We start from the raw sequence: 25024 nt of genomic DNA, 5'->3' as shown, positions 1-25024 counted from the left end.
TAAGGAGAACTGACATGTCTTGCTCTACATTGCTCTTTACTCTTCTTGAAACCTACGTGTAAATCACTTACACGCTAAGTCTGTGACTTAGTGAGGCAATAAACATATAATGTAAACTATAACTTGTAATAATGCATGAACAATTACTGCTATCACATCATACCCAAACATATATACATTCATATATCGAATCCACATATGCATATAATTATCTTATTTCCTATCATTATCATATTATTACCATTTATTTTTTTATTCTCTTGTTTATATGATCCATTATGTTCATATCATATATCTTATAACATATACAATAATCACTAACACACATATATCATATCATATAATTCATATCACAAAACACATATATACATCACATACATTATATTCAATATTATCCCTTATTAGCCCATCTACATATATGAGAACTTAAGGTATGTGAGTACATTGAGGTTGTGCACCACTATATTGTTACCATAACTCATATAAATGTCCTGAATGACCTATCCAGATGTCATAAAGAACCTCGGCAACTATCCATAGATCCCGAAGAACCTAGGTAAATTGTCTATATGTTCCTTAGAACATAAGTATACTGTCCATATGTCTCGAAAGACATAGGTAATTATGTTCATATGTTCCGTAGAACATAGGTAAACCCTCGACTCTTGGCATGCCAACTATACCACTAGCTCTCATATTACATAACATGGGCATTATCATTTATAACATTTCATATCCATTATTCTTTCTCTTCTGTCACATACCACATGTATGTGTAATCATATATCTCATATCATATCATATCATATGTCATATGGTTCATATCTTTCTCATGCAGTCCCATAGTTTAGTTTCATATATGTTCATATATATACATCACATAGCACATACTTCTCATATCATTACATACAAAAGTATGATAACACATATAATCATGCATACATACAATTCATGTCATTCATATACGTATAATCATATATTTATACATTCTAACATAGGAAATAGACTTGTCGCAAGTCTTGTTTCCATTTAGCGCCATAAACTAATTAAAATGCACTCACCTGTGCCTCACTTGCTATCAATTACTCATATGTCTTACTTTCTCTTCTTTGATCAATTATAACCTTTCAATCATTACGGAACTTGCTCTCGATCGATATCTACACAACCATGTATACATATTAGCATTCTAAATACTATGATTCGATCCTTGATTTCTTAAGCTATAAGAAAGATCTACTTCTATTTTTCCTTTGAAGTGCATCGGTACACTCTGTAGTGTATCGATGCACTAATTACATTCGATATTTCAATTTCAAGGGGGTGCATAAATGCACTAACTTTGTATCGGTACACTCATGGCATTCGATGTTTCCATTTTAAGGGGTATATCGATGCACTTTGTAACATCCGCAATACCGGGTTAGTGACCAAATTGTAAAGTTTCAGAATTTGGTGACTAAAGTAGAAGAATGAAAGAATTCAATGATTATTTGAATATATATATTGAAGGTTATTTGGTAATTATTAAAGGAAATTAAGGGTATTATGGTCATTTGACCAGAAAGATTTTTTATAATTTTTTTTTAAGGGTAATAAGCACGTATGAAGAAGAGTCCAGAGCATTCTTCAGTCTTCTTCTTCCTCCTCTCCACCGTGAAGCTTGGTATAAGGTAAGTGAGTCTTTAGTGGTTAATTCTTTCGTTTTAAAGCTTGTTTTGATTCTTGGGATATTAAGAAAGATTAAGGAAAGCTTTAGGGGGCTTAAACCTCAAAGATTAACAAGTTATGAGAAATTAAGAAAAATGAGTTTTTAAGTGAATTTTTGATATGGAAGGAGTTAATAGATTGTGAAGTTGAATTTGACTTGTCAAGGATTAAATTAAGAGGTAGGAAGTGTTAGAATTGGAATTAGAACACATTGGAAATTTGGTATGATTTTTGAATCTTATATGGAAGATAGAATTTTGAGGTTTAAGATGAAATAAATGAATATAGATTGGTTTAAGTATGTGTACTAGAGTTAAGGATGAAAAGGGGATGATATATGAAGTGTTTGAGAGGAAATGAAGTAATTTTCGGGTTGAAAATATGATTTCTGGGCAAGGGGAATCGGTACCCATTCAAGGGAACCGATACCCCTTCAAACGAACAAGAATTTCCAGTATGTCAAGGGGAACCGATACCCCATGGGGGGAACCGATTCCCCCTAAAGGAAAATTGGGGATATGGATTTAATAAGTTCGTTTAAATTGATAGTATCCAATTACAAGGTGTAGGTATCTAATTATGGTCTCGAAATGTACATTTATGTAGATTCTACGCATAAAGCAATTCCGGAACGTTTAGCAAGTAAGATCGATCAAGGGAAAGATAGAGATTGGATTTGGCTAGTGAGGCCAGGTGAGTGCATATTAGTTAGTTTATGGTGCTAAATGGAAACAAGACTTGCGACAAGTCTATTTCCTATGTTAGAATGCATGAATATGATATACGTATATGAATGACATGAATTGTATGTATGCATGAATATATGTGTTGACATGCTTTTGAATGTAATGTTATGAGAAGTATGTGCTATATAAGGTATATATATATATACATATGTGAAACTGAACTATGTGACTGCATGAGAAAGATATGAGCCATATGACATGATATAGGTGAACATGAGAAAGCAAAGTATGAGATATAAACTATGTGATCATAGTAAAATATAATTATATTTTTATATGATAAGTGAAATAAACTGGATAATATTGATCTATAGGATGAAGTGAAAATAGTACACCAACTAGGGGATTTGAACATAAATGATAAGATGAACGTATAAGATAAGCTAGATGGGAAAGATTCATAGGTTTAAATAAAACTATAACACATGGGTTGAATGATAGAAATTTGTGAAGTTATATGAGAAGATTATAAGAGCTATAAGAAATTGAATTAAGTAACAGATTAGATTATATATAGAAATAATAGAAGTGAGATATGTTTATAAGTCTGCCCTAGATGAATACGAAATATAAGAATGCTATATGATTTATATTAGGATAATCTTGAGGATATATATATATATATAGATAGATATGAAATGAAATGAAATGAGTTATATGAATACCCAATTATGTGATGAAATGGTGAATTACCTGAACATGTGAATATATATGTTTAAGAGAAGGCATACGATTAAGATATAAGCAATATGACTTATAAGTATTTCTATTATAATGTTACATGATATGTTATGTATGTTAAAGGAATTATGTGATGGTATAAGAATTGATAGGAAATATATATGTGAAAACAAGTATATGATACGAGACAAAACTTATGACTATAAGCTACGTGAAAGTGTTCTAGGTGTTTCGATATATTATATGAAATATATGATCTTATGTGAACAAGATATGATAAGTATGTTTGTAGGAATAAAGGTGATTGGGTGAGAAATGATAGAAATTATATGAAAACATGACATATGTGACATGTGAATTATATGGAAATGATCTACGGGTAAGTGAACTACGTGACTATGTGATCATATGAAAAGAAGCTATGTGATACGTGATATGTGAAAGTGAATTACAAGTTTATGTGTATATTTGAAATGAAAGAAATGATAACGCCCATGTTATGTGTCATGAGAGCTAGGGGTATAGTTGGCATGCCAAGAGTCGAGGGTTTATTCGGTTCTTTAGGACATATGTATATCCTTTGGAACCTGTGTGAAGTCTTGAAAGACACATACTTGATCCATAGTATATGTATATGATTCTTAAGGAATTCTACGTGGTCCTTATGGACATCATTCTACGGGCACTACGGTGCAATTCTACGGGCACTTCGGTGCAATTCTACGGGGCACTTCGGTGCATTTATACGAGCTGTGGTGACAGCATAGTGCACAACCTCTATAGACTCACATATCGATAGTTCTCACATATATACATGGGCTAATCCAGAGATATGAACAAATATAAGTTAGTGGTATGATAATGCTATAGAAATTATATGATGTTGTGTGTATAGTGTTTGATTGAAAAAGTATGTGATTATATGATAACATGTGAATGATGAATTATGTGTATGTATGAATTTACTGCGATTAATCTGATATGATTCTATACGATATGAAAAATGCCTGGACTTGCTATAACATGATAGAACAGAACATGCATGTATCAATATATATGTTTTAAAGTGCATTATAAGTGGTTATGCCTCACTAAGTCTTCGACTTAGCGTGTGATTGTTTCACACGTAGGTTTCGAGAAGAGTAAGGAGTGATGCGGAGCAAGACAGGTCAGTTTTCCTTACCAAAAGATCAGATCAGAAATATTTGACAAAGTATGTTTTTGGTTATGTATAAAGTGTTGGCATGTAATAAGTCATTAAGTACGAGCACTCTGATAAAGTCTGTATTTTGTTTTAAATAAAGTTTTAAATTTCCCGGGATTTTTTTTCTTAAGAGTCAAGGTTTGAAAAGTCAATGTGACACTTCGGACTCGTATCTGGGTCGGATACGGGTTGGGGGTGTTACATTTAATGGTATCAGAGCTATGGTTTAGCCGATTCTCGGCCTAAACCGAAGTCCAAAAGGTCATAAAAGGTGTACATGCCAACATAGATTGAAAAATTTCTGATCTGATAGTGTAAGGAATACGTTGTCTTGCTAATAAAATAAGAATAGTTTAACACAGTAGAAATCCGATCGTGATAATTTCGAAGTAAGTGAAAGGTGATATTCCTGATGGTGATAGCTATTCACTTGCCTTGGCCAGGCAGGATGAAGAGCGGACATCTCAGGAAATGCCTAGTAAGATCAAAAGTTGATTTCTGAAAGCTGAAATCATATCTGAATAATGATAGAAAATTTTCATCGTTTGGAATCGGAAAAACGATGTAGAGTAGTTTTGCTATTATGAATAAGATAGAATATGGTGAACGGGTGTCACCATAAGAATGTTAAAAAGATCTAATGACGTGATGATTACGTATAGAAGAACTCAAGGATAAGTGCATCAGTGACAAGTGTATAAGATGTATATGTTAGAGCTTATGAGTTTGGAACGAAGTGATAATATTGCGCATAAACAAGAGTATGTTTATGATAAGGGTTTGCAGTTACGATGGAAAGAGTTAGCATTGGCTACCTAGAGTATGTGATAAAAATGTACTGGAATTATAAGATTATAAGATATTTTTAGGATATAATAACCAGATCTGCAATGGATCTGGATACAGTTGCATATTTGGATCATAGTAATGTGGTATAGTAAAGGAAAAGGAAGTAAGAATTGGTATATTTAAATAAAGCTGAGGATTGATAAGAAGAGTTTGAGAATGTGTATATCGATGATCAGATTATAAGACACAGGAAGTCAGAATGTTGAGTTTGAGCAAAAGAAATTTCAGGATGTATGAGAATAGGGGTGAAATTGATAAGTTGAGTAAGCGAATTTTAAGATAATTTCGATTTGAAAGGATGTATGTGTTTAGTTGATTAGGGTTTGTACCCTAGATTGAACATATATTATTGACTAGCTGTCAGAGTAAAAGTGATAGAGTTATAAGACTGAAGGAAAAGACAAAGTGGAGTTAATTGATTATGATGTGAATTTGAATATGATTGTATATTCTGAGCGGATAACTATGATGTAGAAACTGAGATAAGTATTTGCATGGAACCTTCAGGAAGGAAAATACAAGTATAAGAAATGATAAGAATGAAGTTATGTATAAGAAATGGGTTATTAAAGTAATGAGGATGCAATGAAGATTGGTACATAAAGATGAGTATAAGTATAAGACAAGAGTATGTGAACATGAAAGGAAATATATGATTAATGTAAGGAATAAGGAAAAGAAATGAAAGGGATTGATTTAAAGGATCATATACGATAAATATGGAAGTACAGAGGACAATTTTTGATATGGAAATAAGACCAGTGTGCAAGGTGATGTGAAAATATTGTTTGACTCCTTAAAGTATATGTTTAATCACATTGAAGAAGATTTAAAGTTGAGTTTTGGTCAAATGATGACGAAATACAAGTTTGGTATGGTTATAAGGTAATTAAAGATTGATAAAGAATTTGATTGATTAAGGATTTTGAGTGATAAGAACTGATGCTATTGGTTATATGATAAGTAACATGATAAGGATGTATAAAGGAAAAAGGTAGTTGAAGAACTAAGAGAAAGAAGGATTAAGTAAAAGAAGTAACATAAGAACATTAGAAGATATGTTCTTACTAAGTTGTTTAGTGAAAAATTCGAGGACGATTTTTTTTTTAAAAAGGAGGGGAGATTTGTAACATCCGCAATACCGGGTTAGTGACCAAATTGTAAAGTTTCAGAATTTGGTGACTAAAGTAGAAGAATGAAAGAATTCAATGATTATTTGAATATATATATTGAAGGTTATTTGGTAATTATTAAAGGAAATTAAGGGTATTATGGTCATTTGACCAGAAAGATTTTTTATAATTTTTTTTTAAGGGTAATAAGCACGTATGAAGAAGAGTCCAGAGCATTCTTCAGTCTTCTTCTTCCTCCTCTCCACCGTGAAGCTTGGTATAAGGTAAGTGAGTCTTTAGTTGGTTAATTCTTTCGTTTTAAAGCTTGTTTTGATTCTTGGGATATTAAGAAAGATTAAGGAAAGCTTTAGGGGGCTTAAACCTCAAAGATTAACAAGTTATGAGAAATTAAGAAAAATGAGTTTTTAAGTGAATTTTTGATATGGAAGGAGTTAATAGATTGTGAAGTTGAATTTGACTTGTCAAGGATTAAATTAAGAGGTAGGAAGTGTTAGAATTGGAATTAGAACACATTGGAAATTTGGTATGATTTTTGAATCTTATATGGAAGATAGAATTTTGAGGTTTAAGATGAAATAAATGAATATAGATTGGTTTAAGTATGTGTACTAGAGTTAAGGATGAAAAGGGGATGATATATGAAGTGTTTGAGAGGAAATGAAGTAATTTTCGGGTTGAAAATATGATTTCTGGGCAAGGGGAATCGGTACCCATTCAAGGGGAACCGATACCCCTTCAAACGAACAAGAATTTCCAGTATGTCATAGGGGAACCGATACCCCATGGGGGGGGAACCGATTCCCCCTAAAGGAAAATTGGGGATATGGATTTAATAAGTTCGTTTAAATTGATAGTATCCAATTACAAGGTGTAGGTATCTAATGATGGTCTCGAAATGTACATTTATGTAGATTCTACGCATAAAGCAATTCCGGAACGTTTAGCAAGTAAGATCGATCAAGGGAAGATAAGAGATTGGATTTGGCTAGTGAGGCCAGGTGAGTGCATATTAGTTAGTTTATGGTGCTAAATGGAAACAAGACTTGCGACAAGTCTATTTCCTATGTTAGAATGCATGAATATATTATACGTATATGAATGACATGAATTGTATGTATGCATGAATATATGTGTTGACATGCTTTTGAATGTAATGTTATGAGAAGTATGTGCTATATAAGGTATATATATATATACATATGTGAAACTGAACTATGTGACTGCATGAGAAAGATATGAGCCATATGACATGATATAGGTGAACATGAGAAAGCAAAGTATGAGATATAAACTATGTGATCATAGTAAAATATAATTATATTTTTATATGATAAGTGAAATAAACTGGATAATATTGATCTATAGGATGAAGTGAAAATAGTACACCAACTAGGGGATTTGAACATAAATGATAAGATGAACGTATAAGATAAGCTAGATGGGAAAGATTCATAGGTTTAAATAAAACTATAACACATGGGTTGAATGATAGAAATTTGTGAAGTTATATGAGAAGATTATAAGAGCTATAAGAATTGAATTAAGTAACAGATTAGATTATATATAGAAATAATAGAAGTGAGATATGTTTATAAGTCTGCCCTAGATGAATACGAAATATAAGAATGCTATATTTATATTAGGATAATCTTGAGGATATATATATATATATAGATAGATATGAAATGAAATGAAATGAAATGAGTTATATGAATACCCAATTATGTGATGAAATGGTGAATTACCTGAACATATATATGTTTAAGAGAAGGCATACGATTAAGATATAAGCAATATGACTTATAAGTATTTCTATTATAATGTTACATGATATGTTATGTATGTTAAAGGAATTATGTGATGGTATAAGAATTGATAGGAAATATATATGTGAAAACAAGTATATGATACGAGACAAAACTTATGACTATAAGCTACGTGAAAGTGTTCTAGGTGTTTCGATATATTATATGAAATATATGATCTTATGTGAACAAGATATGATAAGTATGTTTATAGGAATAAAGGTGATTGGGTGAGAAATGATAGAAATTATATGAAAACATGACATATGTGACATGTGAATTATATGGAAATGATCTACGGGTAAGTGAACTACGTGACTATGTGATCATATGAAAAGAAGCTATGTGATACGTGATATGTGAAAGTGAATTACAAGTTTATGTGTATATTTGAAATGAAAGAAATGATAACGCCCATGTTATGTGTCATGAGAGCTAGGGGTATAGTTGGCATGCCAAGAGTCGAGGGTTTATTCGGTTCTTTAGGACATATGTATATCCTTTGGAACCTGTGTGAAGTCTTGAAAGACACATACTTGATCCATAGTATATGTATATGATTCTTAAGGAATTCTACGTGGTCCTTATGGACATCATTCTACGGGCACTATGGTGCAATTCTACGGGCACTTCGGTGCAATTCTACGGGGCACTTTGGTGCATTTATACGAGCTGTGGTGACAGCATAGTGCACAACCTCTATAGACTCACATATCGATAGTTCTCACATATATATATGGGCTAATCCAGAGATATGAACAAATATAAGTTAGTGGTATGATAAATGCTATAGAAATTATATGATGTTGTGTGTATAGTGTTTGATTGAAAAAGTATGTGATTATATGATAACATGTGAATGATGAATTATGTGTATGTATGAATTTACTGCGATTAATCTGATATGATTCTATACGATATGAAAAATGCCTGGACTTGCTATAACATGATAGAACAGAACATGCATGTATCAATATATATGTTTTAAAGTGCATTATAAGTGGTTATGCCTCACTAAGTCTTCGACTTAGCGTGTGATTGTTTCACACGTAGGTTTCGAGAAGAGTAAGGAGTGATGCGGAGCAAGACAGGTCAGTTTTCCTTACCAAAAGATCAGATCAGAAATATTTGACAAAGTATGTTTTTGGTTATGTATAAAGTGTTGGCATGTAATAAGTCATTAAGTACGAGCACTCTGATAAAGTCTGTATTTTGTTTTAAATAAAGTTTTAAATTTCCCGGGATTTTTTTTCTTAAGAGTCAAGGTTTGAAAAGTCAATGTGACACTTCGGACTCGTATCCGGGTCGGATACGGGTTGGGGGTGTTACACACTTCTTGTGCATTGATGCACATTGAATTATTTATGGAATTTGCCCTTGATGCATCAATACATATTGAATGTGTATCGATGCACACTAGCCTAAAATTCCATTTCGTGCACGAAAATCCACTCAAATCAACTCAAATGCTTCATCTTTCATCCTTTTTCATGTTCTTAACTCATATACACATGCTTAAACCAATTTATATCCATATAAACCATCTTTAACCTCAAAATTCTTTTTCTCATATGTAACTCAAGAATTATACCAACTTTGTAACATGTTTTAATTCCAATTCTATTGCTTCTAACTTCTTAATTAGACCCTTGACAAGTCAAATTCAACTTCAAAATCTATTAACTCATTCTATTTCAATAATTCACTTAAAATCTCCTTTTACTTAATCTATTATAACTTGTTCATTTTGGAGTTTTAAGTCACCATAAATCTTCCCTTACTCTTTCTTATCACTCAAGAATCAAAAGAAACCATAAAATTGAAGAAACAAGAAAATTAAATCCAACTCACCTTATACATGAAGACACGGGAAGAAGAAGAAACTGAACCCCATCTCTCCAGACTTTTCTTTCCCATTTACACGTGGTTATCTCTTTTATAAAGAGATAATAAAAATCTTTCTTTACAAAGACCAATTTACCCTTACCTCCTTACATATTTACCAAATAATCCTAAAAATATTCCTAATTAAGTCTCTGAACTTTCCAATCTTTCCAAAATTAGACTTCAAATTTCCAAAACTTACATTTAAATCACTAGTCCTTATTTTGGGATATTACAAATCTCCCCTCCTTTAAGAAAAATTCATCCTCGAATTTTCACTACACAAATCGATAAGAACACTACCTATACATATCTTGTAATGCTCTTTATACATATTCTTTACTTTATACATTCATCTAATGTCTCTTATCATATAAACAATAACCATAAATTTCAATCCATTTTTGTCTTTTCTCTCATTCTATTCTGTATTTTCCTTTGACCATTTCTAAAATTTTATATAATGTCACTCATCACGTAGATAGTAACATCAATTTTTATCACTTAACCTCATAAATCCATCTCTAATTACCTTATAACAATTACCAAACTTGTTTTCCATCATCATTTGACCAAGAACACAACCTTAATATTCTTTAAATATGATTAAACATACACTTTGAAGAATCTTTTCACATCACCTTGCACACTTTTCTTACTTCTATATCAAAATTATCATTTACACTTCCATATAATCTTTATCGTATATGATCCTTTAAAACCAATCCTTTTCATTTCTTTATTCCATTATTCCTTTATTTACTCAAAATCGAAATCTCCTATACACAAATCATATATTTTCTTTTGATGTTCACATACTCTTGTCCTATCACTTATACTCATCTTTGTGTACTAATCTTCATTGCATCCTCGTAACTTTGATAATCCAATTTACTTATACAGAACTTCATCTTTACCATCTCTTATACTTGTATTTTCCTTCCTTAAAGCTCCATACAATTACTTTTCTCCTTATCTACATCATAGTTATCTGATCAGAATACACAACTATATTCATATCCACATCATAATTGATTAATTTCGGTACATTTTTATCACATAATATGGTTAGTCAACGCTAACTCTTTCCATCTTAACTGCAAACCCTTATCATATACACACTCTTGCTTATACTCAATATTATCCCTTCGTTTCAAACTCATAAGCTCTAACTTTATACATCTTATACGCTTGTCACTAATACACTTATTCTTGAACTCTTATACCAATTCTCACTTTATTATTTGATCTTTTAACGCTCTTATGGTGACACTTGTTCACCATATTCTATCTTATCCACTAAATAACAAAACGACTCCATATCACCTTTCCGATTCAAAACAGTGAAAACTTTCTATCATTATTCAGATATGATTTCAACTTTATGAAATCAACCTTTAATCTTATAAGACACTTTCTGAGGTTTCCGTTCTTCATCCTGCCTGACCAGGGCAAGTGAATTGCTATCACCATCAGATTTTTCAACTATCGATTCAGTTCAACAATTTCTATAATCCATTTCTACTATATCAGACAAATCTTATTCTATTAACAAGACAACATACACCTTACACTATCAGATCAGAAATTTTTCACTTTGAGTTGGCATGTACACATTTTTAAACTCTTTTACCTTCGGTTTAAGCATAGAATTAGCTAAACCTGGCTCTGATACCATTAAATGTAACACCCCTAACCCGTACCTGGCCTGAATACGAATATGAGGTGTCACATTGACATTTCAAAATATTTACTTGTATAAAATAGTGAGTAATTTAAAACTTTTATAACATAAAACTTATTCAAAATATTTATAGAACTATTCAGAGCGTATACAATATATTCTTTTTAATACATGTCAACTAGAACTTTATATATTAAAATACATATTATTCACTTCTCTTCTGATCTGACCTTCAATAAGGAGAACTGACTTGTCTTGCTCTACATTGCTCTTTACTCTTCTTGAAACCTACGTGTAAATCACTTACACACTAAGTCTATGACTTAGTGAGGCAATAAACATATAATGTAAACTATAACTTGTAATAATGCATAAACAATTACTGCTATCACATCATACCCAAACATATATCTATTCATATATCAAATCCACACATGCATATAATTATCTTCTTTCCTATCATTATCATATTATTACCATTCATATTTCTATTCTCTTGTTTATATGATCCATTATGTTCATATCATATATCTTATAACATATACAATAATCACTAACACACATATATCATATCATATAATTCATATCACAAAACACATATATATATCACATACATTATATTCAATGTTATCTCTTATTAGCCCATATACACATGTGAGAACTTAAGGTATGTGAGTACATTGAGGTTGTACACCACTATGATGTCACCACAGCTCGTATAAATGTCCCGAAGAACCTATCCAGAGGTCATAAAGAACCTCAACAACTGTCCATAGGTCCCGAAGAACCTAGGTAAACTGTCCATATGTTTCTTAGAACATAGGTATGTTGTTCATATGTCCCGAAAAACATAGGTAATTATGTTCATATGTTCCATAGAACATAGATAAACCCTCGACTCTTGGCATGCCAACTATACCACTATCTCTCATATTACATAACATGGGCATTATCATTTATAACATTTCATATCCATTGTTCTTTATCTTCTGTCACATACCACATGTATGTGTAACCATATATCTCATACCATATCACATGTCATATGGCTCATATCTTTCTCATGCAGTCCCATAGTTTAGTTTCATAAATGTTCATATATATGCATCACATAGCACATACTTCTCATATCATTACATACAAAAGCATTTTAACATATATGATCATGCATACACACAATTCATGTCATTCATATACGTATAATCATATATTCATACATTCTAACATAGGAAATAGACTTGTCGCAAGTCTTGTTTCCATTTAGCACCATAAACTAACTAATATGCACTCATCTGTGCCTCACTTGCTATCAATTACTCCTATGACTTAATTTCTTTTCTTGATCAATTATAACCTTACAATCATTACAGAACTTGCTCTCGATCGATATCTACACAATCATGTATACATATTAGCATTCTAAATACTATGATTCGATCATTGATTTCTTAAGCTATAAGAAAAATCTACTTCTATTTTTCCTTTGAAGTGCATCGGTACACTCTGTAGTGTATCGATGCACTAATTACGTTCGATATTTCAAGAGGGGTGTATCGATGCACTAACTATGCATCGGTACACTCATGGCATTCGATGTTTCCATTTTTAAGGGGTGTATCGATGCAATTCATGTGCATCGATGCACATTGAATTATTTATGGAATTTTCCCTTGATGCATCGGTACATATTGAATGTGTATCGATGCACACTAGCCCATAATTCCATTTCGTGCAAGAAAATCTACTCAAATCAACTCAAATGCTTCATCTTTCATCCCCTTTCATGTTCTTAACTCATATACACATGCTTAAATCAATTTATATCCATATAAACCATCCTTAACCTCAAAATTATATCCCTCATATGTAACTCAAGAATTATACCAACTTTGCAACATGTTTTAATTCCAATTCTATTGCTTCTAACTTCTTAATTAGACTCTTGACAAGTCAAATTCAACTTCAAAATCTATTAACTCTTTCTATTTCAATAATTCACTTAAAATATCCTTTTACTTAATCTTTTATAACTTGTTCATTTTTGAGTTTTAAGTCACCATAATTCTCCCCTTACTCTTTCTTATCACTCAAGAATCAAAAGAAACCATAAAATTGAAGAAACAAGCAAATTAAATCCAACTCACCTTACACATGAAGACACGGGAAGAAGAAGAAACTGAACCCCATCTCTCTAGACTTTTCTTTCCCATTTACACGTGGTTATCTCTTTTATAAAGAGATAATAAAAATCTTTCTTTACAAAGACCAATTTACCCTTACCTCCTTACATATTTACCAAATAATCCTAAAAGTATTCCTAATTAAGTCTATGAACTTTCCAATCTTTCGAAATTAGACTTCAAATTTCCAAAACTTACATTTAAATCACTAGTCCTTATTTTGGGATGTTACAAAAATAACGATTTTGGAACATATGAATAGTTGTGTAACCATTTTGTAACTTTTAATAGTTAGAAGGAATCAAAAAAGTAATATCTTATAGTTAGAAGATCATTTCATAACGTTTAATAGTTGACGGACCCAACAAAGTAGTGTCCTATAATCGGAGGACCATTTGTGTACTTTATCCAAAACTTTATGTTTTTTAATTAAGTTGTGGTAAGTACAATGCAATATATGTTCAAAGATAACTCTCAACCTTTCGAGATTAAACGCTTACACCCCTGTATCTATAGTGCTTGAACTCGAGTCCTCAACGAATAACGACAATTCATTTACTATGGATGTCACTTGGTTCGTGCCCAAAATTTTATGTTAATATACTAAATAATATTTATTTATATTATATAAAATACATAATTAAGTTAGTATTCCGAGTTTATTCAACATCAATTCAATTAGAAAAAGATACACACATTTTTTTATAAGAGAGAAATAAGGAATTATCCAACATAGACCTTAAGACCTTTCAACCGAAACTAAAATAATACTTTCTACATCCTATTAAATTTATTCATTGTAAATTTGTCCATATTTATTTTTTAAAAATTTTAAATTTTAAATTTTGATCATGATTATTATAAATATATGAATAATTAAATTTTAGAGATTATATATTTAAAAATTACTTGATTGAAGATTTTTAACATATATTTTTTTATATTTTTATTAATAATAAATTATAAATAGTAATGCGTACAAATTACAAAAAAAAATATCGAAGAAAAATAATAAAAGACAAATTCAATGAAACATAAGAAGTATATCTTATCAATATAAGTAAAACTCGATTGGGTATCTCTTTATAATTGGTAATAAATATTATTGTGATAATATATTTTTTCACTAAGTAATTAATAATATATATTATTTATTATTCTAATTATATTGTTGGTTATGTAAAATTTAAAAAGTATTTATTTACATGAAATATGAATACTTAATTTATAGTGAATAGAGTGTTAGGATCCGGCCTGAAAATATTATATCCATTAAATAAAAATGTCTTTGAAGTAAAATATTATATCCATTAAAACAAACTTACATAAAAGATAAATGGTTATTAAAACAATTTATTGTTAATATATTTTTTTAATTTTGTAAGGATAAGAATAAAAGCGTATTTAATGGTAGAACAGAAGAGAAATTTCTGTTCCAACATAATTGCTTTTTTATGATGAAACCACAAGTTTGGTTGAACGAAATTTTCATTGATTTATTTTTCACCGTGAGATATTTAATACACCAAATCTTGGCGGACTCTAAAACCACGTGAATTTCCTACTAAAACCCAGCCCCCATCGTTTTCTTAGCTTCTTCTTCCCCTTTCACAATTCCCGACAGAATCCACACTGTCGATGATACTATTAAACAACTGCCATTACTCTATACTGAACAAATAACGATGGGTCTTCTTGTACGTTGTAGAAGGTCAGTGGCACCCAAATCTCATCACTCCTTTTGTACATTGTGAATTCATCACAATCCCCTGTTTAGTTGCTTATGTTGCAAGTTTTTTTTTTGTTGGGACTCTCAAGAGTTTGTTTAGATAGGGTATATTGATAAGAGTGGAATGAAGGTAACTGAACCCACATGCAGATTCTGGGTCGGTTTATTTTGTTGATGATTGCCTGCTCTGTTCTTTAGTTGCTTAAGGGGTTCTTACAGGTTTTTTTGGGACTTTTGTGATGGATTGTGCTTCATGCTTGAGGTTTCTGTTTCCTGGGAACGAGTTTTTTGGATTTGGGTTTTTGGTTTTTGGTCGTTTCTCCCATGTTTTCAATGTGTTGGGGCTGGTTTTGGTGTTTGGTATGGGGTTAAAGGTTTTGCAATTTGGTTTGAGTAATAAGGGTATACTTCAATTTCTATGTGATGCTAGAGGGAAATCGAATGATTCGAGTTCGAAAAATGAGTTGAAAGAGATTTTCGATCCGAATATTCAAAAACCTACGGATCATTGCAAAGAATTTGTCAAGAAAGATACTGATTTTGAAGCTAAATATGCTATAGAAGAGGTTGCTGTTGATAATGAAAAAGAATGTTGTCCTGAAGATGAATTTGATGTAATGGCATTGAGGAAATTGGTTAAAACCGAAAGGAGAAGAACAAAAGCCTCTTATCAAGAGCTCGAGAAGGAACGGCTGGCGGCTTCATCCGCGGCAGAGGAGATGATGGCCATGATTCTGCGCCTTCAGACTGAGAGAAGTTTGGTGGAGATGGAGGCTACTCAGTTCAAGAGAATGGTGGAACAGAAGCACGAACACGATCAACAAGTCATTGAATCACTGCAATGGATTGTGATGAAACATGAATCAGATAGGAGTTTACTGGAAAATCAGTTGCTGATGTGCAAGCAGAAGTTGAAGCTTTATATGAAAGATGATGAATTAGGCCAACTAGAACTCGATGCAGGCCTCGGCTTTTTTCAAGATTCTCAAGAACATGGTATGGAGAATGCATTAGTTAGCTCACTTGAAACGTGAACTTTGTTGTTGTAAGTTGTTCCTTATAGTTCATTCTTAGGGTTGAGCTGAATCGTACACATTTAGGTGCTAAAGTAGCCTAAAATGCAGTCTTTTCGAGTTCAGAAATGAGTTAAAACACTACAGTTTAGCTAAATATGAACACCAATTGCAGTTGTGCAAGCAGAAGTCGAAGCTTTACATGAAAGATGATGCATTAGGCCGGTTCGAGAACTCGATGCGGGCCTAGGCTGTTTACTCATGGAGATAGGTATGGAGAATGCAGTAATTAGCCCTCTTGAAACATAAACTTTGGTATTGTAAGTTGTTGATTACAGTATACCTAAGGGTTGTTGAATTGACTAGATTTAGGGGCTCAAATGCTCATGTTTTCAAGCATGGAAAATGGGTTAAAAATACTTCTTTGTTCTCAGGAAGTTTGATTCTTCAGCTCATCTTTCTCACACAAAATGTAGCTTCATATCCAATTGAATTACCCCTTTGGTTCACCATAACTTAGCATTCTGTTAAAGTGTGATTTACTAAGCATTGGTATATGATTTGATTAATTTCCCCCCGTTTTAATTTCATCTCATTAACTATGAATTAAGTGTATCATTGAGGATATCATAAACTATTGAGGCTGTAATTGAGGATATATATATATATATATATATATATATATATATATATATATATCTATATATATATTCACTGATTTTCTGACGAGTTAAATGATATCATTTATTAAAAGATTATAAAAATAAATAAATAAATAAATATGATATAAATGTGTACTTATTTGGCAATGTCCATATACCCCTTTTGTCCCAAAAAATATCTAACAGAAAGGTGGATTAAGGTAATGGAAGTATCAGTTCTAGTAATACTTTAAAGATTTTTGACTAAATATAATGCCATTAAATCAATTGAGACCAACCCAGAAAACTCGAATGACATAACAGAAAATATAATGTTTAATCTGAAAAATAAATTAATTTTCATTTAGTTTGCTTTAAATTATTTAAACGTTCAATTAAAAAAATTAAACAACTTTTGACGTCACATGTTAATTTTTTTATATACTAACAATAAAATCGAGAGAAGCAAACTCAAAGAAAAGAGCGCCTCAAGTTCTAAGAGCCCAACTGATAAGAGTAAGGGCAACAATATTACAATCTTATTAGCTAACATGACAAATATGAAAAACAAGGTGAGCCTGGAAGTGAAGACGCGCCTCCTGAAGATAAAAATCAAGAGATCTTACCCTTTGTCATAGGGGTTATTAGGGAAATTATTATTGATCAACTATCGAATGCTAATAATTAAAGGGGTGAATTATAAAATTAACTATTGAACTTTTCTATCACTCCTGTTTTAATTATTATATTTAAAAAAAATTAATTTAATAAATAAATTTTATACTTGATTTTTTGGTTACTTTACCATTAACTTTGTAACCACATTATGAGTTGACCTAATTAAATAATTTTTTACATAATAAAATACATTTTAGATAAATAAGATATTTTCCCCTACTTTCTTTTTCATCTTTTATTCTCTATTTCTCTATTCATCTTGAATGAACTTAGATTTTGACCATCATCATGACCATCATTCTGACCATCTCATTGATGGTAATTTTGACCATCGTTGTCCAAAAAACGAAGAAGAAGAGAAGGAGATTTAGCAATACAAAAAATCAGAGAAAAACAACTCTTGAGAACCATCACAATCTCATTGTCCATCATCTTCAATAACCTCCAACCGTCGCTCGAGGCCTATCTCTACGGCTAAATTACATAACTGACACCGTTTATTTTTAATTTTATCTTTCTAACACCGTTTGACCAATATTTCCAAAACTAGCACCCTTTCTGCTGAGTTGGCAAAGGCGCGTCCCCGGGGACGCGTTTTACCCGTGTTTTCGCTGAGTTGGATGCCACGTGTGAAAGGCGCGTCCCCGGGGACGCGCCTTTGCCATATCAGCATACACGTGTGGAAAGCGCATCCCCAGGGACGCGCCTTCCATTAAATGTCATAAATGCCCCCATCCGTTTTTCCTAACTACCCCTCCTCCTCCCCTATATAAACCCTCTCAACCCTCACTCATTCTTCACACCAAAATCATCTTCTCCTCTCTTATATAACTCAAATTCTCCAACTATTTGAGTTTTAAATTTGTTATTAGTGGTAAGAAATTTATTTTTATGTTAGTATTTTTTTAAATAGTTATTATTTTTATATTAATATATTTATGTAAATATTATTTTTTATTAAAATAATATTTATATAATATTATTTATTTAGAATTATTAATTTTTTTGCTAATTATATTGTTTTGTCTACAGTTATAATGGAAAACGAAATGCTGTTGCGATTGGATATTAATCATATCTCCAGACAATTTAGCGATATGGTAATATTTTTTATAATTAATGTTAATATTTAAATTTATTTTTATTTTAAAGTTATTATGAATTTATATTAATTTTTATTTTTTATAATATATATTATTTAGGATGCTGATCGTATTTTAGAAACTTTTATTAAAAATCCACGTATACCGACACCGGAACGTATTTTGCCATATTTGGCTTCTGCCGGGTTCAGGTATATTGCAACAATTATAGGCGGTTGCAAACTCGAACCTGTCCTAATTTCTGCACTGATTGAGAGGTGGAGGCCCGAGACACACACTTTTCACCTTCCATGTGGAGAGGCAACAATTACATTGGAGGATGTCTCTATGCATCTGGGGCTTCCCGTCGACGGAAATATGATGTGTGGTATGGCGGATGGTGATTGGCAATCAATGTGTATTGATTATCTTGGAGCTGCTCCGCCAGAGTTTAATGGAGGTAGAATAGCTTTATCTTGGTTGAAAGCTAATTTTGAGGTTTTAAATGAAAATGTTTCAGAGGATCAAGCAAAAGCATGTGCTCGGGCATATATTATACGAATAATTGGAGGAATATTGATGCCCGACAAATCTCGCAACCAGGTGCATTGTATATGGTTGCGGCATCTGATCGATTTTGATAAAGCTGGAAGATATAGTTGGGGTGCTGCAGTTTTGGCATTTCTCTTTAGAGAAATGTGTCGGGCGACGAATTATAAGAAAACTGCTATCGGTGGATGTCTTCTGCTTCTACAATCATGGGCGTGGTTTCGCATACCTTTCTTATGCCCGATCGTGAATGAACCATACGTATTCCCCTTATTGTTGAGGTAATTTTCGAACTAAATTTTGATTTAAATATTTTCAATTAAATAGGGTGATATTTAGTTTATATTATATTTCATAGGTGGTCGATGAAAAGAAAGGACCATAAAAGTATACCTACTGGTTAGAGGAAATTCGTTTACTTATTGATACGAAAGCTGGGTCTGAGGTATGTTTTTAAATTTGTTTAATTATTAATATTTTAATTTAAAATGTTAGATATAATTAGAATATTTTATTTATTTGAATTGTATATTTATATTTCAGTTTCAGTGGATACCTTATGCGAGCGATGAAGTGAAAGCTTGCATCCCACCCCACCTTAGTGGGTCATTAGAGGTATGGATATCGGTTATACCTCTTATATGTTATGCTATTATTGAGTGGCATCCAGTTGATCGCGTGCTCCGCCAGTATGGTTGTACGCAATATATTCCTGGAGCTCCTAGAAATTTAGACGACGTGCATAACATAGATAGACGGGGAAAGAAATATGTTAACTGGGTGGTGAGACACAGAGATTGGATTGCGCTTTGGGAGAACTGATATACACTGTTGGCCCCTCGACAATATTACGCTGAAACTGGTCATATGGTTACGGATAACTATATGGACTGGTTTAATGAAAATGGGAAGCCGTTTCTACTTTCGGCGGAAGCACGAGGGGTTAACATTCCTAGGCGCCGAGAAAGATGTCAACCGTCTCAATATCATCGTCCCCCGACGCGTGGACGGAGAGAAGGCGCTACCGGTTCTGCATCAGTCCCACCACAACATCCTTATTCGTCGATGCCGCAGGGGTACATGCCCAGCCCTCCACTTCATATGCCAAGCCCACCAGTTTATATGCCATCTCCGCAGGGTTACATTCCGAGCCCGCAGGGTTACATTCCTAGCCCGCCAGGTTACATGCCTAGCCCGCCAGGTTACATGCCTAGCCCGCAGGGTTTTATACCATATGGAGGTGCATATACGACTATGTTTAATGATCCAGCATATGGTTCATATGCATCTTATTTGGCTGGTGGTGCTTCTCCGCAGACACCTCAATCTTTATCTGGATCACATACATCGATGCCAATGTTTCCACAGTTTCCACAGTTCCCGGGGAGCGGTGGGATTGTTACTAGCACTCCTCCAGGGTCGTTATTTTATACAGGCCTTTCAGCCCCTTCAGCGTCATCTACACCAAATGAAGAAAATGATGCTGATGATGATAGTGAAGATGAGGAGACTGAAGAACAAGTTCCACGAAGAAATCCTCCACGAAATAGGCAACCACCGCCATGTGGAACTCATTCGAGAAGACGACATCGGTGATCCAGTTATATTTAATGTTATTTAAATAATTAAATTTCAGAATTTTATGTAATTTGGTTATGTTATTTAAATGTTTCATGGTTGTTACATACATATTTTTTAATGTTATTTTTTATTCACATTTAACATTAAATGTTTGATAAATGTTTTTAAAATACAAATTATATTATTCGAAATTTAAAATAAAAATAAAAATAATATTATTCAAATTTAAATTTAAAATATAAATTATAGTATTCGAAATTTAACATTAAATTTCAACTTAATATTCCAATTGTATTCGAAATTAAAAGTTATATTCCAATTATAGTTCACAATACTTAAATTGAAATTAAATTTATCCATACATATGATTTTATCATTAACATATATATTAAAACGTATACATTAACATATGATTTCAATGCTCATTCCATACAATTTCAATGTCACAATCAACTTATCACTTCACATTTATTCAATTTATCCATAACATTTTATCTAATTTATTCAAACTTCACATAACGTTTTAATTTAAGTTATTCTTAACTTGTTGAACTTTCAAAAGAAGTTAAATTTAAGTTATTCAAATTGATATATCTAGTGTCCCCGAGGGACATGAGTGACATAATAGGGCAATGATAACATATTATCATTAACATATCTAGTGTCCCCGATCGCTGCCAATTTTACCGAGTCTTTTGGACTTACCCTCAGTGTATTAATGCAGTCAAGTACTGTAAACCAATTGTCCAAATTGATGGTACTTTCTTGTATGGGAAATACAAGCAAGTTTTATTATTGGCTGTGGTCCAAGATGGAAACCGCAATATTCTTCCTGTTGCGTTTGCCCTCGTTCAAGGAGAAGACACTGAGTCTTGGGCTTTTTTCCTTAAAAATTTACGTTTACATGTTGTCACCAGGGAACGACTATGCATTATTTCAGACCGAGGAGCCGGGATAAAAGCAGCAATGGAATCTTTGGGTACAATGTATAGACCTCCACATGTTCAACATCGTTATTGTGTCCGTCATATTGCTGCAAACTATTATGGAAAATACAAGAAGAACGATGAACGTCAGTTAGTCGTGCGGATGGGTATGTTACTTTTTCCCAATTTTTCTATCAATTTCTTATTACTTATTTATACTTCATATTAACTATTACATATTCCTAATGGCTTAGGTTACGAACTCTTACCTCAAAGGTTTGAGTCGATGCTACAAGAGTTGTTTGGCAAAAATAAGAAGGGGTGCGAGTACATTATGGACATCAGCAAAGAAATGTGGACAAATGCATATGACGGGGGGTATCGCTATGGTCATATGACAACAAACTTGGCTGAAGCAATAAATTCAACCTTAAAGGGGGCGCGTCATTTACCAGTCACGACGTTGGTCAAAACGACTTATTTTCGTTTGGGTCAACTCTTTGCAAAACTCGGTGGACAAGCTCTTACTTGGATGCAAAACGGACATATTTACCACCCAAGACTAGTAGCCGATTTACAGAAAAAAGTGGCTGCATCAAATGGGATGTTAGTTACAAATTTTTCTCGCACCCGTGAATTGTTTCGTGTAACCGAAATGCCACGTCCGCTACAAGGGATTGAAGCTAACTCTTTCAGAGTTAATCTGCAAGAGAGGTGGTGCGATTGTGGTTTCTTTCAAGCACTCAAATATCCATGCTCTCATGTCATTGCTGCTTGCTCACATTCGCATTTGGACTACAAAAATTATGTTGATCCCGTATACCAACTTTCACAAGTATTCAAGGTATATGAATTTGAGTTTCCGCCCATAGGAAACGAAAGAGACCCAAATGAGATTCAAACTTGGCTTACAATTGTACCAGATCCATTGCTATTGAGGGACTCAGGTCGTCCAAAATCTACTAGAATACATTGTGATATGGATATTCGGGAGAAGTCAACAGAACAAAAACGATGTGGGCATTGTAGAAACATCGGGCACAATAGAAAAAAATGTCCAGCTCTGTTATCATCATATAACCGTTAACTCTTATGTAATTAATATTGTATTTAAATGAATGTTTTTATTTCTAATAATTTAATGTTATTGCATTTATATAATTTGTCAATGTATGTACACCTAAATAATTTGCATTTATATACGATGACACATTTCATGTTCTGATTGGAAGATTAAATTTATTAAATTAAATTTTCAATAAGACTAATTTTATAAAATATGTAAGTCTTGAAGATTAAATATGTAATTATACTAATTTATTAACTTATGCATCAATATTTTCGTTAAATATTGATATGAGATGACTAGATTGATAACATTTAAATAATTAACTGATAAAATTAATAGATCGATAATCAAAATCAAAATACTCGAAACTTGATAATTCTTACATTATAATCGAAACATTTTACATAATATATTATTAATTTATAATAATAATAAAAATAAACTATTTATTATAAAACAAATACGTGTCTGCTGAGTTGGCAAAGGCGCGTCCCCGGGGACGCGCCTTTCACACGTGGCATCCAACTCAGCGAAAAACACGGGTAAAGCGCGCCCCCGGGGACGCGCCTTTGCCAACTCAGCAGAAAGGGTGCTAGTTCTGGAAATATTGGTCAAACGGTATTAAAAAAGTACAATTAAAATCAAACGGTGTCAGTTATGTAAAAACCCCTATCTCTACTACCCATTCTACCTCCACTCTAATCACTATCAAACTTCATCATCTTCACCTTAAACACACTCACTAGAATCATCACACACATACTCACTATCATATTATCCTCTATCCAAATAACCTTTAAAATCATCATTTTCTCTCTGCTCAACAGAACCATCATCATCCCTATCATCACTTTGAAGCCACCAAACAAAACAACTCAATTCCTAAATCCTTTCACCAACAACTCAATTCCTAAATCCTTTCACTGACTTTCTTTAATGCAAACAACCAAATTCAAACAAAGAATAATAGCAACAAAAAGGAAGGAGAAAAGAAAAGAGAAGGAAGAAGGAGACTATTCAAGTTTGACTAGAAGTAGTCACCGATGCTCGGAAGGTTACCTTCCAGATTCTGACAGTGAAGAGAAACACACTGGTCACGAATTACATATTTCTGCTTGGACTCAATTCAACGACAAACAGACTAGATCGAAGGTCGAGTACTTGAAAGGTTTTGATCCAGGTCCATGATGTTGAATCAAATAAAAAAACAGGAAAATAAAGGATGCTTCTCTGATTCCAATTGTTTCTTCATCGTGATTCTTTCTATCCTTCTTTCATACCTAATTTCTCATCTTGATTTCACCCTTATCCTAACTCAAGCTTCAATTTTCTATTTCAAAAGAAAAAGAATGAAGAATATTGGAGTGAGAAAATATAAAAATAATATTAATAAAATATTAATAAATATTAATGAATGTCTAAATGGCAGTTTAAAAAAATAATAATAAATGTCATTTCATCTTATAGTTAAGAAAAAACTACCGAGTGACAAAAATTAATGTAGTAAGTTTAGTTATTAAATTGAAAAATTTTAAAGTACAATGATCAAAATAAGAATAAGAAAAAAGTTCGATCATTAATTATGTAATTTACCCTAATTAAAAATAAATAAATATTTTTTCAAATATTATAAAGTAAAGAACACAAATGATTTCAATTATAAGGGTTGTTTTATTAAGTTATTTAATTATTAAAAGTTATAAAATAATATCTTGATTATAGGATGTTGTTTTGTTGAGTCTCCGACTATTAAAAGTTATAAAATGATCACTCAACTATTCATGTGTTTTAAACTCATCATTTTATATTAAAAATTGACGGTCGTCTAAGCTAGACGTTAACATGTTAGTTAAAATATGATAAAATATGATTTAGAATCA

The 25024-nt window shown here is 32.2% G+C and overlaps 1 protein-coding gene across 1 annotated transcript; it reads left to right on the top strand.

Annotated features, from left to right (window-relative positions):
- The first annotated feature begins 15498 nt into the window (after nt 1-15498).
- LOC120144577 (protein FLOURY 1-like) lies at nt 15499-16713 on the top strand. Its single transcript, XM_039158613.1, has 2 exons — nt 15499-15587; nt 15825-16713. Exon 2 carries the CDS (start codon nt 15845-15847, stop codon nt 16637-16639), a length of 795 nt encoding a protein of 264 aa, XP_039014544.1. The 5' UTR covers nt 15499-15587; nt 15825-15844; the 3' UTR covers nt 16640-16713.
- The last annotated feature ends 8311 nt before the right edge of the window (nt 16714-25024 follow it).

The sequence above is a fragment of the Hibiscus syriacus genome, unplaced genomic scaffold (genome assembly GCF_006381635.1).
Source record: "Hibiscus syriacus cultivar Baekdansim isolate YM2019G1 unplaced genomic scaffold, ASM638163v2 tig00110890_pilon, whole genome shotgun sequence".
NCBI classification, from domain to species: Eukaryota; Viridiplantae; Streptophyta; class Magnoliopsida; order Malvales; family Malvaceae; genus Hibiscus; species Hibiscus syriacus.
Note: the sequence above shows the minus strand (reverse complement) of the source record. Positions and strands in the feature narration are given on the sequence as shown.